The sequence below is a fragment of the Oratosquilla oratoria genome, chromosome 43 (assembly GCF_046742065.1).
Source record: "Oratosquilla oratoria isolate Oo_2021 chromosome 43, ASM4674206v1, whole genome shotgun sequence".
Lineage (NCBI taxonomy): Eukaryota > Metazoa > Arthropoda > Malacostraca > Stomatopoda > Squillidae > Oratosquilla > Oratosquilla oratoria.
In genome coordinates, this window is record NC_134819.1 from 25,868,041 (window position 1) to 25,886,715 (window position 18,675).

The 18,675-nt window shown below is 37.0% G+C and overlaps 1 protein-coding gene across 1 annotated transcript; it reads left to right on the forward strand.

Annotated features, from left to right (window-relative positions):
- The first annotated feature begins 605 nt into the window (after positions 1-605).
- Positions 606-9,150, forward strand: LOC143022014 (alpha-(1,3)-fucosyltransferase C-like). Its single transcript, XM_076179949.1, has 5 exons — positions 606-694; positions 3,333-3,463; positions 5,040-5,229; positions 6,303-6,422; positions 9,030-9,150. The coding sequence occupies exons 1-5, from the start codon at positions 606-608 to the stop codon at positions 9,148-9,150; spliced, it is 651 nt and encodes a 216-aa protein (XP_076036064.1).
- Positions 9,151-18,675: the final 9,525 nt, after the last annotated feature.

Consider the following 18,675-nt stretch of genomic DNA (forward strand, 5'->3'; position numbering starts at 1 on the left):
GGACCTGAAGCTTAGGCCTTTACTGATTTGCCGCTGTGAAAAAACAAGGGCACTTAAGGGCTATGTCAAAGAATTTTTCCCAGTGATATATAAATCCAACAAGAAGGCCTGGATGACGTCTTCTATGAACCAGCATTGTATTGCAAATTATTTGTCCCCTGCACTGCGTGACTATGCTGCCAAAGAAAACATTGCCAACAGTTTCCTCCTGCTGGTTAACAATGCCCCAAGCCACCAAACAACCGTGGAAGATTGGACAAACAACATAGAGGTGATGTTTCTGTCCAAAAACACGACAGCACTCATCCAGCCCATGAACCAAGGTGTGATCGTCAGTTTCAAGACTTATTACCAGCGCTGCACAATGAGTCAGCTAATTAACATGACTGACAGCCCAGACAAGTCCACAGTCAAGCAGTTCTGGGTCAATTATAATATCAAGAAGGCCATTGACAATATCAATGCAGCATGAAAGGAGGTGACAGAAAAAAACTATGAATGGCTGCTAGAAGAAACATTAGTCCGAGTGTGTCAAGCCAGCTGACGACTTCATTAGATTTAGTGACGTGGCACCCATTCGTAAGGACATCATCAGGCTCTCACATATGACTGGCTTCAAGGAGGTGGTTGACGATAATGTGAATGAATTGCTACAGTCCCATGATAAGTCACTCAGCAATAAAGATCTGATGAAGTTGGAACAAGAACGAGCTCTCCATGGCGACGACGACGACGACGACGACGACGACGACGACGACGATGATGATGATGATGATGATGATGATGATGATGATGATGATGATGATGATGATGATGATGGTGATGGTGATGGTGATGGTGATGATGATGATGCACCCCAGCGAGGCCTTGACATTCGTGAGGTCTTCTCTGGTTTTATCTGGTCTAGATGCAATCATCGAAAAAATAAAGAAAAGTTATCCAAACCCAGCACGAAATGCAACAGTTGCCTATAATGTGAAGCAAGCTTTCAAGGTCTACTGAGATATATTCGAGGGAAAAGATAGAATAAATAAATAAACAAATAAAAATAAAGGAAAGAAAACCACAATTTCCAGCTTCTTCAAACCTGCCGCTACCCACCCCCCTACCTTGCATCAGCTAACCCGGAGCCCCTCCACCTCCTCTCCAGTCTGCGTCTAGCGCTCTTCCGTCCACATCTGCTGCCCGGGATTCATGAAGCGGGATCGGGTAACTAGTGGCTAGTGGCGTTCTACAGAGCTTCTTTTTCTGCTCTTTCCAGTGGATATAGGCCTACCGGGGAAACCATTGTATAAAAAACAACGTATCTACAACACTATTTCTTTGGACGGCGTGAAAGAGTGTTATATATCTCTCAATATAGGCTAGGCCAAGGAAACTCTCCCCATTAAATTGAATCTTATTAAAACTTAATTTTACTATCCGATCGTTCGTTATTTGATCTGGTTTTCAGGAACGTACCCAGTTGTATAGTGGGGGAAACTTGTAAATAGAATTAACATAAGCCAAAAGAATGTGTGCATAAAACAACAAAGAAACGAAAAATAAATCTAAAGAGGAAATATCAAGATAGATACAGTTTAAGAAGTTTCAATTCTTTATACTGTCACCTTTTCAAACCTCCAAATGGCTGTTTCTCAATATATATATATATATATATATATATATATATATATATATATATATATCAAAACGCATAGCATGTTTTGCATTTCATTTTAATGCAAATTTGATTGTTTTAATGTAGATAGGGATGAAATATGCACAAAATGGCAAAATAGCTTTTCTAAGACATGTGAGAGGAAGGTGGGCAGAGTATTTTAGGGAGTTGCTAAATGTGAAGGAGGATAGGGAGGGAAAGGGGGGTCGCCGAATTTATGAAGCGGCCTTGCTGTGGATGTGCTGTGTCTTGTGACACTGCTTCTGACCCAGGCCAGTGGACAGGATGCAGGGATGACCCGTCATCCAGGAGGTGCCAAGATAGGAGGGAGGGAGGAGGGTGGAGGGCAGTGGAATATATGGGAAATGAAATGGGTGGGAGTGATTTCTATGCCTTTTTCTTTTTGGCTACCCCCCATGTAAAGGCCTTTGGTATATGTATGTATTATTCTTTAAAACGATTTTGCTGTTTTATAGATCAAAGTTTCCTCAACCATATGTGCAAATCTTGTGTATGTACTATGGAGGTGATGTGTCTCATATATGGCCTTTTTTTTTTTTTTTTTTTTTTTTAATAACAAAACCTTACCGTCAAATCACCCTCAAACTTAGCATGGATAAAACTATAAATACCAGATGCCCCCATTACTTAAAAGCTATAACAATATCGTGTCGAGTGAAAGAAGTACAACATAGAGAATGGAAGAAAATCCAAAAAACGGATAAAGTGTAATTATTCCATTATTCCTCGTCTAAAACAGCAGAGTAATAAGGAACAAGCAGTGTAGAGGAGGAAGTAATTAAATATAAGGGTAAGAGAGAGCTCTTGTACACAAAAAGTATTCTTTAATTTTAGGATGGAAAGACAAACACATAACATCAAGAATGAATCGAGATTTATGAAAGATCAAAGAAACTGTCTCAGTATTTACAGAAAATGATGAACAAGAGGAGATTAGGGAAGTATTTAGGATAGGTAAGTTTAGGTCACACTGAGCGCTAAAGTGACCAAAAAAAAAAAAGAAATTACCAGAGAAGAACAAGTTTTGAAAAATGGGTAAGAAGAGATACAACAGAGAAGATAGATAGACCAGAAATTGCGATAAACAAAAACCCATTTGAGATGTGTCATATTGAGATGTGACATATTGTACAGGGTATCTCGTACATTTAGATTAGTACCAAATATAAAAAATCTTATAAACTTGTTTTCTAAAAGATAAAAAATATATATATATACAAGAATAGTCAAAGAGCACTTGATATTGCCCATCATTATCTTAAGAGACTAATAACACCAGAATTAAAAGTATTTTTTGCAATGTATAGAAACAACACGAGAAACATTGGCCTCTAGCTATGAATACGTGGATTTAATTTAATAATGTAGATACAGCTTTGACATCCAAGTGGTCACTGAATAGATAAAAACCCCATGCAAATAATGAAATGCAGTGCAGTATAAATGTTTATGCTCCGGCAACTTAAACATGCTGTGATTGACTGAATTATTCTAATCAATTATCTTTATTCACTTATTTGTTTTCTCATTCTTTTACTCGTTTGTTTGTGTCTTTATTGTTTTCTACCCGTCCCCGTTGTGGACCAGAAGCTCTGCTGATGGGATATTCATCTAAATATTATCTATTGTATCATTATTTTTTTTTCTGCAGATACATACCTATTGATGTCTATGGCAGATGTGGAACAAAGACGTGTGGACCAAAAACTGGATTATTGCCAAACTCGTGCGACTTCGTCTACCATGATTACATGTTTTACCTTGCTTTCGAAAACCAAATATGTAGGTATTCTACTTCGGTGGTTTGTTTTTTCATAAGTAAATTACGGTTTGCAAGACTGATACTGAAAAAGGGAGGAGGGAGGAGAAAAGATTTGTACTTGGGTGTGCATTCTCGGTTCATTGGCCAAAAAGTGGTAATGAGCATACGCCAGGAGGCACGTAGATATAAACAAAACCATCATTTTTGTCCTCTGCGCTTTAGAAACAGTTTTGGCAAGTCAATTCGGGACCCGGACAAGCTTCTAAGATGATGCGAGACCAGCACGCTTCCGATTGCGCCATGAGCACATCAAATGAGACAGAATTCTGTATATCCATTTCTCTTTCACCTACCGTTTGTTCCTTTGATTGCAACCGCCGTGGTGGCTACCTGACTTTCTTTTAGCTCTGGACTGGTCGGGTGTGGAGCAAACGATACTCAGAGAGAGTAATTCGATATAGTGTTTTTTTTTTTGTTTTGTTTTTTTCTTGCGAGGATATCCACCAGGTGTGAAGCTACAGCAGGGGACAGGTGTTTGGGAGGGGGAATTAATTGGGACTGTACTGCCATGGTCTCCGACGTGTACTCATAACCCAGCCGGTCACCCTTCTTAAGCAACCTACAAGCCTGTATGTTTCTTAATCTCCTCATGATATTTGTAACAACAGCAAATAATATTGAAGGTGGAGAAAGTAGACGAGGAATAATGGGAGAATTTTAATGCTTCCACGTTTCGACCCGCAGGTTCTTGATCACAAAGCTTTGTGATCAAAACATTGCGAGTCGAAACGTAGAAGCATTACAATTCTTTCATTATTCCTCGTCTACTTCCCCCGCCTTCAATATCATTTGTCATTATCTAGTTTATTCAACAGCGAATAAGTTGACATAACTGGTCAAATTATCCTTATTAACCTATACCAAGAACTTTATGGGTAATAACGCTGACTCCTGTGGGACTCCACCAGTAACTTCCCTCCATCCAGATATCCTGTCTTTCACTACTGTCTTCATTAGTCTGTTCTTCAGGAAGTCTTTCATCCATCAGGCATGATGATGTGGCGATGCTCCAACGTAGTGATGAGCTTTACAAATTTCATTCTGTTTAATGCCAGACGATCTTATTCATGTGATGGGTGGACGGTTCCATTTCGTCTCGATGCTACTCCCCAACTGAATAAAATTTCTAGTATTAGCAGGGTGAATATGCATGTTACCATGCAGGAGGGGTAAAGGTGATGGCACACTAGCCTAACATGCTGCTTTCTTTTGCTACTTCGTTTGAGTAGAAACGACTTCGGTTATAATATTCTAGACATCTCAACAATGTGTCTAACATTCGTATAAATTCAACTTCTTAGCGTTAGCGTTCGTCATTCAGCTTCTCACTATATGGCACAAGAGTAATTTGACCTTTGGAAATTTGAAAAACAAAAGACCGTAACCGAAGTCGTTTCTACTCAGACGAAATAGCAAAAGCAAGTAGCGTGCTAGCAAGAAATGCCTAGTGTGCCGCCACCTTTAACTTGTCAGCTGTTAAGAGGAAAGATGCACAGAGAGACTAAAAGAGCTAGATTTTGCCTGCGCCTCCTTCAGGTAGGGACTACGTTACCGAAAAGTTCTTCAAGACTTTGAACTCATCGGCGATCCCGGTGGTCTTCGGCGGCGCCAACTACAGCAGCATCGGGCCTCCCAACTCGTACATCGACGCCCTCGCCTTCCCGGGCCCCAAAGACCTCGCAGAGTACCTATGGACAGTGGCGACCAACCGGACACTCTACAACAGGTAAGTCAAGTTGTGACACTTTGTTTAGTCGTTCTGTCTAGCTGGCGCCAGACTGCTTGACTCCGCTTTGGATAAGGCTCAACTGCGGAGAGATAAACACGTCTTGTTTATTTATTTCCAGTTAGATGGTTAGCTTATTGTTTCTATTTTGGTTAGCGTTAGAACATTTTATTCATCATTGCCTCAGGGATTAAAAAGGAAGTTTCAATCAACCCTTCAGAGCACAGGTGTATAATTTAATCATCTTGTCCTGGTTGACGGCTTTAGATAAGCCTCTTGATTGGAGAGATTTAGAAAGAAGCCTCAATTAATATTTCCAGCTAGGTGGTTAGTATAGTGACTGTTAAAATTACTTGACAAATACAGTGACGATTGCTATTTCAAATGAAAGGTGAAAAGATAAAAAAAGGGAATGTTACAGGGAACCGACACTATATATCAGTACAATAAAACCATGCAGATAACACTTAATTTTATCTAACAATTCACCCTTCAAAGCACTGTGCCACTTTTAGAGATTTTGTTTCATCTAATGCCAGGCAATTTTATTTAGATTAGAAGTGACCACTGTGTGTTAGGAATAATGGTACCCAAGAAACAACAGAGAAAAAAGTTAACTAAAATAAATGGGATGATAAAAAAGAGAAAAAGGAAAATTTGGGTGGAAATTAGGGTAAAAATAACTCATTGATTTTTCCTCAGTTTGAATAGGTAAAATTAGAATAAAAGCGAACTCTAAATCATGAAAAAATTAATCATAGTAAGTGATAGATTGATAACTAAAACATGTTCACTGTTCAGTTAAATACTGTTTATTAGTGTGTGTAATTACCGCCTATGAAACACAGATTTTATATAAAAAAGTCTGCACGCAGGAAGTAATGGAAATGTTGATTCATGGCTATATCATATCAAGGTTGGACATCTACAACTTAGACGATGATAATAACCTGCAAAAAAAGGACAGTGATACAGTTTAGATGAAAAATATAAATCAACAATAGGCTCAAGAGGTTCACTGCTAGTTTTCCCTTTGACAATGTATACCTCTATGTTATGTGTGTCTTCAACAGTTACCACCAGTGGCGGCGGGACTACACCATTAACCTGTATCCGAATCGCTCGTTTCGTTTCTGTGACCTCTGCGCTTTCCTCCATAACAGAACCGACGCAACCATCATGAAACCAGATCCGTAAGCTTCTTGCAAACTCTTCTTTTTTCAATTGCTGTGATCAGTTCCGTCCCTCTCTCTTACAAATAAGTAAATACAACTAAGTTAATACACACACATGCACACACTTGGTGATTACTTTATTTGCAGGCCATAGCTAGTCTTTAAAGTTAGCAGAAAGAAATCAGTTCAAAAACATTTGAATTAGGAAAGATGAGACTGATGATTAATGTGTAAAGACGCGAGAACTTATAAAGGACGCCAAAGTCAAAATAAAATGAAGACAGATTTTTTTAAAGACGTCTCAACCAGAGTTAAGAAATATATATATACATTTGAGTAATAATAGATCAATAACCTGGAGAAGAGATAGAGAAGGTAAAATGGCTGGTAGGAGTGTTGATGGTTATTGTAATAAAGTGCATAATGTTGGAAGAAGCAATTTAAATAAAGAACAACGTTGTGGTGATCCATCTAATAATTAGAACTAAAGGGTAAAATAAAATAGATCACATCGGGACATATGTTCTACCAAATACAGTAGCTTAGAATATATTTAAATTTCAAGAAATTTTAAAGGGCACAACTCTCCCTAGATTTTTTTCCAATAAAGTAACAATATAGCCTTTGTGGGAGATTTTAATTGTGATTGGGTCAGTTAGGAGGAGTGGTAAGCAAGTAGTAAGACAGATTCCTGGGTAAATAATCTGGCAAATATGGCAATGGAAAACACAATAACCCAATAGTTAAAGAGATAATCCGGGTAAGAGGGGATGACACACCTACAAGGTTGGACACTTTATAACAAAGAACAAAGCATCATAGACTTTTTGAAAGACCTGTGCCCTATAGAAAAAAGTGTAAACGTAACAATTACATCTCAGCTGGTAGATGAAGAAATATATATATATATATATATATATATATATATATATATATATATATATATATATATATATATATATATATATGATGAAGGTGGAAAAAGAAATCACGGGTATAGTTCCGAGTTTCTGAGTTTATTCCCAACCGGTTTCGCTCTATGCTTCCTCTGAATAAGCATATGGCGAAACCGGTCAGGAATAAACTCAGAAACTCGGAACTACACTCGTGACTTCTTTTTCCACCTTCATCAACTTGTCACAATGTACCAGCATATATACATATATATATATATATATATATATATATATATATATATATATATATATATATATATATATATCAACAGCTTTTTCCCCTTCCAATGGAGGTAGCCAAAGTCAAAGGCATAAATCCACTCCCACTAATTGTCATCCCCACATACTCCATTCCCATTCACCACCCCTCCCTCCCTTCCTCTTTTCTTGGCTCTTGGGTGATGGATCACCGCTGCATCTTGCCCACTGCCCTAGATCAGAAACAATACAGCAAGACACAGCAATGCCGCTTCACTTAATCGGCGACCCCTCTCACCGTCCCCTCATGTAGAAAAAGAGAAGACGGTGAGAATTCCTTTCGATCTGCGTCAAAATATCATTCACACATACTGCCTCACCCCCATCCCCATCCACTTCCTTCAATACATCATAGCATCATCCATACACAACCATTCCCCACTCACCCCTATCTCCTATCTTCTCCCTTTCTTCCTCAATAGACATTCCCCTCTTTGCCAATGTCCCTTATACCCCATCCATCCATTTCATCCTTGATCACCCCCTCATGTTCACTTCTTCCACCTCTGCCTTTCATACCTCTTTTACTAATCTTTCTTCACTCATTTTTTCCATTTGTCCAAACCATCACAATACTCTTTCATCACCAACCCTATCTCCCAGCTCCCTTTCCACCCCTGCTTTCCTCCTCACCTCCTCGTTTCTCACTCTATTTAACCTAGTATCCCCTATCATACTTCCCAGGCATTTCATCCCAAACACATTTAAACTTCCTCTCTTCCTCTCCAATGTTCCATGTTTCTGCCCCATACAGTGCTACCGGCACAATCACCCCTTCATACAAACTCCTCTAAGCATTCATTCCTAAACGTCAATTTCTCATTACACTTTTTAACTCCCAAGGCATTTACTTGCTTCCCTCAATCTACATTCTACCTCCACCTCCACTCCTCCTTTTCCTGCCACATTTGCACCCAAGTATCTAAAACTATCAACCTTCTCCAGTCTCTCTCTCTCTTCATACTTACATCCAGTTTGTTGCCATCTTCCCCCCTTATACATCGCATCACCTTACTTCTACCCACATTTATCTTCAACTTCCTTCTTTCACATACCTTCCCAAACTCCGTCACTAACTTCCTTAACCCCTCCTCTGATCCTGCTATAAGCGCAGTGTTGTCAGCAAACAACAACTGTCTTATCTCCCATTTTTCTCCATTTCCTTTAACCTTCTCCAAAACCCAGCCCATTGCGTTTATATATATATACATATATATATATATATATATATATATATATATATATATATATATATATATATATATATATATCACTAAAAACCACGCCTACTAAACAGCCTCACCACCGTTACTGAACATCGTCACCATACACCAGTGACGATACCGAATACCACAATAATTTCTTGTTTTAGTTTTGTTTTTATCATCTTTCATTTCTTTGTTTCGGGCAGGTTGGCAAAGCCGAAGAAAGTCGTAGGTCGTGTCAACGGATCTTATCCCAACTTGGTGAAATGGTTTATTGATGGCAGCAGCTGCCGTTCATGGACTCCACGACAAGGAATCGACGTATGATCTATTGATTGCCCGGATACTGATCCCACAGTTGCCGGATACCGCTATCGACAACTGAAAATCAAGAATATAAAAGTGATTTTTTCATAATGATGTCTTGTTACAAAATAAATCAAAATGCGTGCATTAAATGATAGGTGTCTTGGTACCGCAACCAGATTACAAAGGATTACAAAGGTGGAGCATGCCGACAGGAGACCTTTTGGTCCATAACTAGTTCGGATGCGGATAAAATAATAATAGTAAATGAAATAGATAAATAAATGAGCAAATGAATAAAATGATGAAATTGATAAATAGATAGTGATAGAAAATAGATAAATAATAATCAACAAAAATATAACAATTAAGATATAGATAAAATGAAATAAATGACAAGTATTGCAGAATATTGCTTAGATGTTTATCTAAATGAATCTTAAAACTTCGAACTATACTGCATTGCACTGCCCCTACAGGAAGTTTATTCCATTCATTTACTACATGGTTGGCGACGTTGTTTCTACTCACTTCCAAATTAAATCTACCTCCTGACATTTTGAGACCATTATTTCTTGTCTAATTCTCATACAGTGTGAATGTTTTGTCACTTATGATTTGTCAGTTACCTTTAAAATCTTAAAGACATGCATCAAATCACCCCTAAGTCTACGCTTCTTTAGGGAAAATAGATTCATATGTTTTAGTCGATTTTTGTATTTCTGATATTTGGAATAAATTTTGTTGCTTGTCGTTGTATCTTTTTAATTTCTCAATGTATGTAATGATATTCGATGACCATACGAAAACAACATATTCCAAATGTGGACGAACCAACGATTTATATAGCTTGTTAATGACAGATAGACTTTTGAAATCAAAAGATCGCGCAATCAGCCCTAGAATCTTATTTATTTTCTCTGAGGGGGAAATTCACTGTTTATATAATTTGAGATCATTACTGATAACTACGCTGAGATCCTTTTCACTATCCACTTATGTGAACGAATTTCCAAATAACTTTTAATCGTACATATTATTTGATCCTATGTGAATAACACCTACATTTACTTATGTTAAATTTCATTAGCCACTTTTCAGGCCATTGCTTTAGTTTATCCAAATCTTCTTGAATATATAATTGGTTTAAGTAACCATTTGCCATTCTGCATAGTTTTGGAGACAATATATTCTAGTCCGTGATCTATATAATTTATATATACTATTGATAGAAGTGACACAAGAAAGTAACCCTGAGGAACTTCACTCCTATAGACTTTGTGCTTTATCCTGTTACAAGCTAATTAAACTTCCATGGTACGAGAGTTTAACTGCATAACAACCTATTAAATTTTTAAAGACTTCGCCATAATAAAGACTCGGTGAAATTAGAATAGAGACTGAGCTGGCCTAGTGCCGTCGGGGAACTACCAGATCGTAGTCCTTTTGTACGGTCCGGCTGGCTCAAAGCAATCGTCTTTGCTTCATAATAAGCAGTCGCTAAGGCAAAGGTTCGAGTCCTTGCGGTGGAGCTCATTTTCACACACACACACACACACACACACACACACACACACACACACACACACACACACACACACACACACACACACACACACACACACACACACACACACACACACACACGCACACATACATATATATATATATATATATATATATATATATATATACTGTTATAGCTAACCGTGAATCAAACCACTTTCAAATCGCCCGCCTACTACTCACTGCTTCAAACATGACTCTTGGCCAGCATACGTTGTGACAACGTATGAGTTCAAAACTTGCCATGAAACAATTGGCCCCGCCTTCCTCGGGTATAAAAAGAGCCTCCCCGGCTGTCCACCCCCACTCACACAACCCCCTAGGCCTCGCGCATTTCTCGCTGTCAATTGGTGCCTTGCTGTTCTGTTCGCAAGTATAGTATTAATCATTCTTGGACTTGTATATCTTTATTTTGTGTGTGTTTTTTCTATGTATTGAACTTTTGTTATTTCTCTTGTATGTATTTATTTATGTTAAATGTCCCAGTGTACTTTGAGTGTATGTTCGTAAATGTTAATCAGTAAAATTTTCTTTTTTTCTTTATGTGTAAATATAGTTAATTAAGTTTCGTGCAGACGTCTATCTTACCTCAACCGTAATCCTTATAATTCTTTCTTACATTCAGTCTCAAATAGAGCTTTTCCTCGGAACGTACTTTTATCTACCTAAATTACCTATACGTTCCACGTTATTGTTGTGGGCTTGCTTCCCAACTGGAACTCGACTTACCCCTAGATTCGACTTAAGTTCCACTCATTACATTAACTCAGGCCAAACTAAGCAAGCAACCCATGACAATATGTATATACATATATATATATATATATATATATGTATATATATATATGTATATATATATACATATATATCTTTATAGGCTGATGAAAATGTTGATTCATAATAAATATTAATTTTCTCTTTATTTTGATTAATTTTATTATCTATTTACCAGCTGTTTGCTGATGACACTGCGCTTGTAGTAGGATCAGAGGAGGGACTGAGTAAGTTAATGACAGAGTTTGGGAAGTTGAAGATAAATGTAGGTAAAAGTAAGGTGATGAGATTTATAAGGGGAGAAAGTGGCAGCAGACTGGAAGTGAGTATTAAAAGAGAGTGATTGGAGGAAGTGGATATTTTTAGATACTTGGGTGCAAATGTGGCAGGAAAGGGAGGAGTGGGGGAAGAGGTAGAATGTAGATTTAGAGAAGCGAGTAAATGTCTTGAGGGATTAAAAAGTGTAGTGAGAAATAGACATTTGGGAATGGATGCTAAAAGGAGATCGTATGAGGGAGTGATTGTGCCAACAGGAGTTTGAATGTGTTTGAGATGAGGTGCCTGAGAAGTATGATAGGAGTTACTAGACTAGATAGGGTGAGAAATGAGGAGGTGAGAAGGAGAACAGGGGTGGAAAGGGACTTGGAAGATAGAGTTGATGAAAGAGTATTGAGATGGTTTGGAGATAGGGAAAGAATGAGTGAAGAAAGATTACTAAAAGATCTGTGGAAGGCAGAGATGGAAGGAGTGGAAATGAGGGGTTGACCTAGGATTAGTTGGATGAATGGGGTAAAAGGGGCATTGGGAAAGAGGGGAATGTCTGTTGAGGAAGTATGGGAGAGGACAGAAGACAGGGTTCAATGAAGAATGGTTGTGTATGGATGATGCTGTGATGCATGAGGGAGAGTAGGGTGGGGGATGGGGAGGAGGGAGTTTGTATGAGAAAACATTTGACGCAGCCCGAAGGGATTTCTCCCCCATTTTCTCCTTTTCTGGGTGAGGGGACGGAGAGGGGCGGTCGCCGAGTTAATGAAGCGGCCTTGCTGTGGATGCGCTGTGTCTTGCGACACTGCTTCTGACCCAGGGTAGTGGACAAGATGCAAGGATGACCTGTCGTCCAAGAGGTGCCAAGATAAGAGGGAGGGAAGGGGGTGGAAGGGAGTGGAGTGTGATGGGGATGGTGGGAGTGTTTTTTATGCTTTTGTTTTTTGGCTACCTCCCGTTTTAGGGGGAAAAACATTTGGTATATGTATGTATGTATGTATGTACCAGCCGTCTATTATAAATCTACATGATCATCAGCCTAGAAAGAATATGAACATATAATGAAACAGATTATAAAGAGGAACATTAAGCCGGTCAACCCAGAGAAAATACTTAACTTGGTGATTTATTATAGGACAAGGAGGACCTCCTTAAAAACAGCCCCCATCAAGAGAGAAAGGAACTTCAGAAATAACATGTCATCTATAGGTTCTCTGTGATACCCTCCCCTCCACCTATATTGGCATGACGACAGTTAAGTTATCCCTTCACCTTTCTTACCAACTGACATCAGGAGCCACTAAAAGCCATTTAAGAGAAGTCCGTCCCCGGCAAAACACCAAACAGGAAACATCCTAGAGGAAAACAATGGGAGTTTGGAAATATATACAGATGATAGACGCCTCCCAATCTTAGAAGCATTATACATTACGGAGTTCAGCCCAAATTTATATATATCTCAGAGCCCTCCCAAGCATGAGACAAAACCGCTACAAACCCAAGCATGAGACATAACCCTACAAATTCAAGTCCAAGACAAAAAGCCACAAGCCCAGGCATACGACATTTTGTCACAACACGTAGTCGGAGGCTTCACCTAGCAAGTGACATTTCATCACTGCCTGAGTTACCAGGTAACCTCTCCCAGATGACCGGTAACATCCCCCAGTGGAAAGCAAGTATGGAAACTTAAGTATATAAACAAACATCATTACATAATTCACCGGAATAATTCTTATCCTGACCAGATAGAATATTCCTAAAAGCTACGAGTACGAGAAACGAGAAACGTCACGTGACCTGAATACACGAATACGTGAACACCGTTACGACGTCAGGCATGATGTCACCACCAATGCATGTGTGACACATAGAAACAAGGAAAACCATCTTATGGACTGGAAGAATGCAGAGCTGCTGATGCGGGAACCAGACAAAATCCGCAGGAAGTGTTTAGAAGCAGCAATCATTCAAGGAACGAACACTATTGAACAAAACAGGGGCATGTTTAACATATCTCCTCACATTATTCCCCTAATACCCATGGCCAGCAAAATATTAAATACTTAAACCACCCTTTGTGGACATTTCGCTCACGGACGTTTGGGCCGGCATTCTCATCCTTTCCCAGTGTCCATCCCCCCACCCTCCTCCTCCTCCTCCTCCTCCTCCTTCCCCCCCCTTTTTCTCTCCCCGTTCCCTCCTTTCCCCTTATTTAATCTCAAGCATTTGTATCTCAACTTGTACTTGAAAAAGCTGTAATAAGCGAAACGTCGTACAAATAAAGGCTCCGTCCTCATATGGTGTTTATCTAGTCAATCTTGTCGGCAGACTGCCACTTTTAAGCAACAAATCCCTATTGATCTCTTGGCTAGTCAGTAACTGCAAATCACCAGGACAAAGACAAGCATACATAGCACTCCTAAAGAAGTAAGTTTTTTGTTTCCTAAGTGCAACTTGCCGTGTCTTTGATCCTTTCTTCTACTTCTTCTTCTTCTTCTTCTTCTTCTTCTTCTTCTTCTTCTTCTTCTTCTTCTTCTTCTTCTTCTTCTTCTTCTTCTTCTTCTTCTTCTTCTTCTTCTTCTTCTTCTTCTTCTTCTTCCCCTTCTTATTCTTATTCTTCTTTCTTCTTATCCCTTACACTTCACCCATACGACACGAACAGACCACCCAAATCGAGGACAGGGTAGAAATTATATTGTTTACTGTGCTGTATTCTCCTAAAAAAAAAAAAAAAAAAAAAATCTTCAATCGTACTTCGGCAATTATTTTTCCTATTCATAACACAAAAGGTTACAATGCCTTTAGTAAACTGTGAATAATTCACATTATTTATCATTCATTATTTATTAGTTGTTATTCATTATTCATTATTTATCTATATCATTTATTGTCTGTTATATACTATTCATTGTTTGCTATATATTATCCATTATTTATTATTAATATTTTATTGTTTCTTATTTGTTTCTATTATTATTTATTACCTATAATAATTATTTATTATCTACTATTAAGTGTCTGTTATTTATCCTTTATCATTTATTATTTATGAATTATTATTTATTATTTATTATATGCTACTTACTTTTTATTTAATTATTCATTATTATCAACAATGTCCAGCGTGCACACGCGCGCACGCACGCATATAGCGTGAGCGTGAACATTCAAGGAACTCTCAAGATATCCTCTATTGTCACGGATTTCCCAAGGGACAGTCCCTAAGTGACCAGAGGACCCGACTTTTCCAGCCAACGCCCGAACCGAACAATAGGCATCGCCGCATCTCAGGTCAAGACACCCAAAACAGCTGCTCGATTAAAAGAAGCCGCCAGCATTTGGGGAAACCCCTGCGTCGAACTCATATTTCTTTATATATGTGAATATGGCAAAAAAAAAAAAAAAAAAAAAAAACGAGGTTACTCCGGAGGTTGCATTGTATTTATAGACCAGAGAGAGAAGTCTGGAACATTAAAGCAAAGAGGACACTCCGAGTTTGCCCCTCCAGTAGTACTTATTTACTTGATGTAGAGAGAAACACCAACTATACATCATTATTCATTATATCTTATTATCTATTATTTATCATTCATTCTTTATTTTTTATTATAATCTAATGTTTATATTTCATTATTTGTTGTTTGTTATTTATTATTTATTATTTTTTATCGTTTGTAATTTATTATCTATTACTTATTATTTATTATTTATTATTTATTATTTATCATTTATTATTTATCATTTATTATTTATTATTTATTATTTATTATTTATTATTTATTATTTATTATTTATTATTTATTATTTATCATTCATTATTTATTATTTATTATTTATTATTATTATTTCTTTATTCATTATTTATTATTTATTATCTTATTTATTATTCATTATCTATTATTTATTATCATATTATCTATTAGTCATTCTATTATTATTACTTATCATTATCTATTATTTATTATTCATTCTTTATTATTTATCATAATCTAATGTTTATATTTCATTATTTGTTGTTTATCATTTGTTATTTATTATTTTTGTTTATCGTTTGTAATTTATGATTTATTATTTATTATTTGTTTATTATCTATGATTTATGATTTATTGTTTATTATTTATCATTTATTATTTATTATCTATTATCTATTATTTATTATTTATTATTTATTATCTATTTATTATTTATTATCATTATTTATTATCTATTATTATTTATTTATTATCTATCTATTTACTATTTATTATTTATTATTTATCATTTATTATCTATTTATTATTTATTATTTATTACTTATTTATTATTTATTATTTATTATTTATTATATATTATCTATTATCTATTATCTATTATCTATTATCTATTATCTATTATCTATTATCTATTATCTATTATCTATTATTTATTATTTATCATTTATTATTTATTATTTATTATTTTTTATTTATAATTTATTATTTATTATTTATCATCTGTCACTTATCTTTTCTCATTGCCATTTACCATTTATTATCTATTAATTACTATTTATTGTTTATTATTAATTCTTTAATATTCATTATGTATTATTTATCATTTTAGTTCTTTATCATTTGTTACTTATTATCTAATATTTAATGTTATCATTACTATTATTGAGTGGAAGATGAGGTGGTTTGGACACGTTATGAGAATGGAAGATTGGAGGTAACCAAGACAAATGCTGGAATGGGTACCCACAGGTAAAAGACCAGTAGGGAGACCCAGGACCAGATGGATTAAAGGTGTTGAAGAAGCATTAGAAAGAAGAGACACAAACTTACCAGAAGTGAAAGAAAAAGAGACCTACGAGGATAGAGACGCGTGGAGAAGTCTAGTGAAGAGTTACCGCTGACAGGATTATTCCTACCAGGCGTAGGGTGAGAAAGTGAGAAATCATTACTATTATTTTATTTTTTTAGTGTTTACTATTAATTACTTATAATTTGATGTTTTATTATATATCATTTATTATTTATTGTTTATTATCTATTATCTATTATTTATCATTTATTATATTTTTTATCTATTATTCATTAAATGTAAATTTCTGTTCAGTCAGATAGATACGCTATCCGATTTTTTTTTTTTTTTTTTTTTTTTTTTTTTTTTTTTTAAAATTGAAAATAACGTATACGAAAGTTAAGGCATAGAACAGACCAAAAAAATGTCAACGGAGAGTAAATAACTAAAAAAAAAAATCGAAGAATTAGAATTTAGCATAGGAAGTCAACGATGTAGGTAATGAGGTCAAAAGTTGCAAAACACAAAACATATTTCAAGAGCAATAGGTGAAGGATTTGGAATGTCAATGAAACAATGTACTTCGCTATTTGTTGGTTCGATATCCGATATTTCGTTTATACGATCCTTTTGAATTTATACCACTCCCTCGTTTTTCGATGTAGGAGCTCGATTATATGATCACCAAACCGAAAACAAACTCAATGCGATCGCAGCGCCACCCACGCTCCATCGGCCACCCATCGAAACTCGTTCCCGTTCTTTATTCAGTATGTTTGCTCCCTCGACCTGGGTACTGGTGTCTTTGTTTTGTGGTACTATATTATATTCACTGTTGCTTTTACGAGAGTGATACATAACGTGATGGCTTCCAAGCGTGCAACAACTACTACTGATGAGATAAAACCTAAAAGACCGAGTAAGAGTTTATTGTTGAAGAAAAAATCTTGAAATTGTTAAGCGCCATAAGGGAGGTGAAGGAGCTAACTCCATCGCCAGAATTATGCAGTTGTCCCAACCAACTGTCTCCACAATAATCAAAGAAGGAGACAGTGTAAAGAAAGCTGGTGAATCAGCTTCTGCATTAATGGCAAAGACGCTGACGAGGCAGAGAGAACCAATAATGGAGGAAATGGAGACTATTAAGGCTGTGGATTAATGACCCGTCTCGCCGCAGCAATTCTCTTTCTACCTCCCTTGTGACAAAGAAAGCCCTCTCGATTTATAATGATCTACATAAGAAGGGATATCAAGTCACGGATGGGTCAACTCTCAGCGCCAGTAAGGGTTGGTTCGACCGTTTTAAAGCCCAAGCAGCCCTACACAACTTTAGGATGACTGGTGAGGCAGCAATTTCTGACGAGCCTGCCGCTGCAGCATTCATACCAACACTGAAAAAAAAAACACTGAAGAGTGTGGCTACAGTGCCAAACAGGTGATAACATACGACGAGACAGGCCTGTATTGGAAGAAAATGTCATCCAGAATCTTTATTGCTAAGGAGAAAATATCGCCAGGATTTAAAGCATCCAAAGACAGATTAACCTTGCTGCTGGGTGGTAATGCAGCCGGGGACCTGAAGCTTAGGCCTTTACTGATTTGCCGCTGTGAAAAAACAAGGGCACTTAAGGGCTATGTCAAAGAATTTTTCCCAGTGATATATAAATCCAACAAGAAGGCCTGGATGACGTCTTCTATGAACCAGCATTGTATTGCAAATTATTTGTCCCCTGCACTGCGTGACTATGCTGCCAAAGAAAACATTGCCAACAGTTTCCTCCTGCTGGTTAACAATGCCCCAAGCCACCAAACAACCGTGGAAGATTGGACAAACAACATAGAGGTGATGTTTCTGTCCAAAAACACGACAGCACTCATCCAGCCCATGAACCAAGGTGTGATCGTCAGTTTCAAGACTTATTACCAGCGCTGCACAATGAGTCAGCTAATTAACATGACTGACAGCCCAGACAAGTCCACAGTCAAGCAGTTCTGGGTCAATTATAATATCAAGAAGGCCATTGACAATATCAATGCAGCATGAAAGGAGGTGACAGAAAAAAACTATGAATGGCTGCTAGAAGAAACATTAGTCCGAGTGTGTCAAGCCAGCTGACGACTTCATTAGATTTAGTGACGTGGCACCCATTCGTAAGGACATCATCAGGCTCTCACAT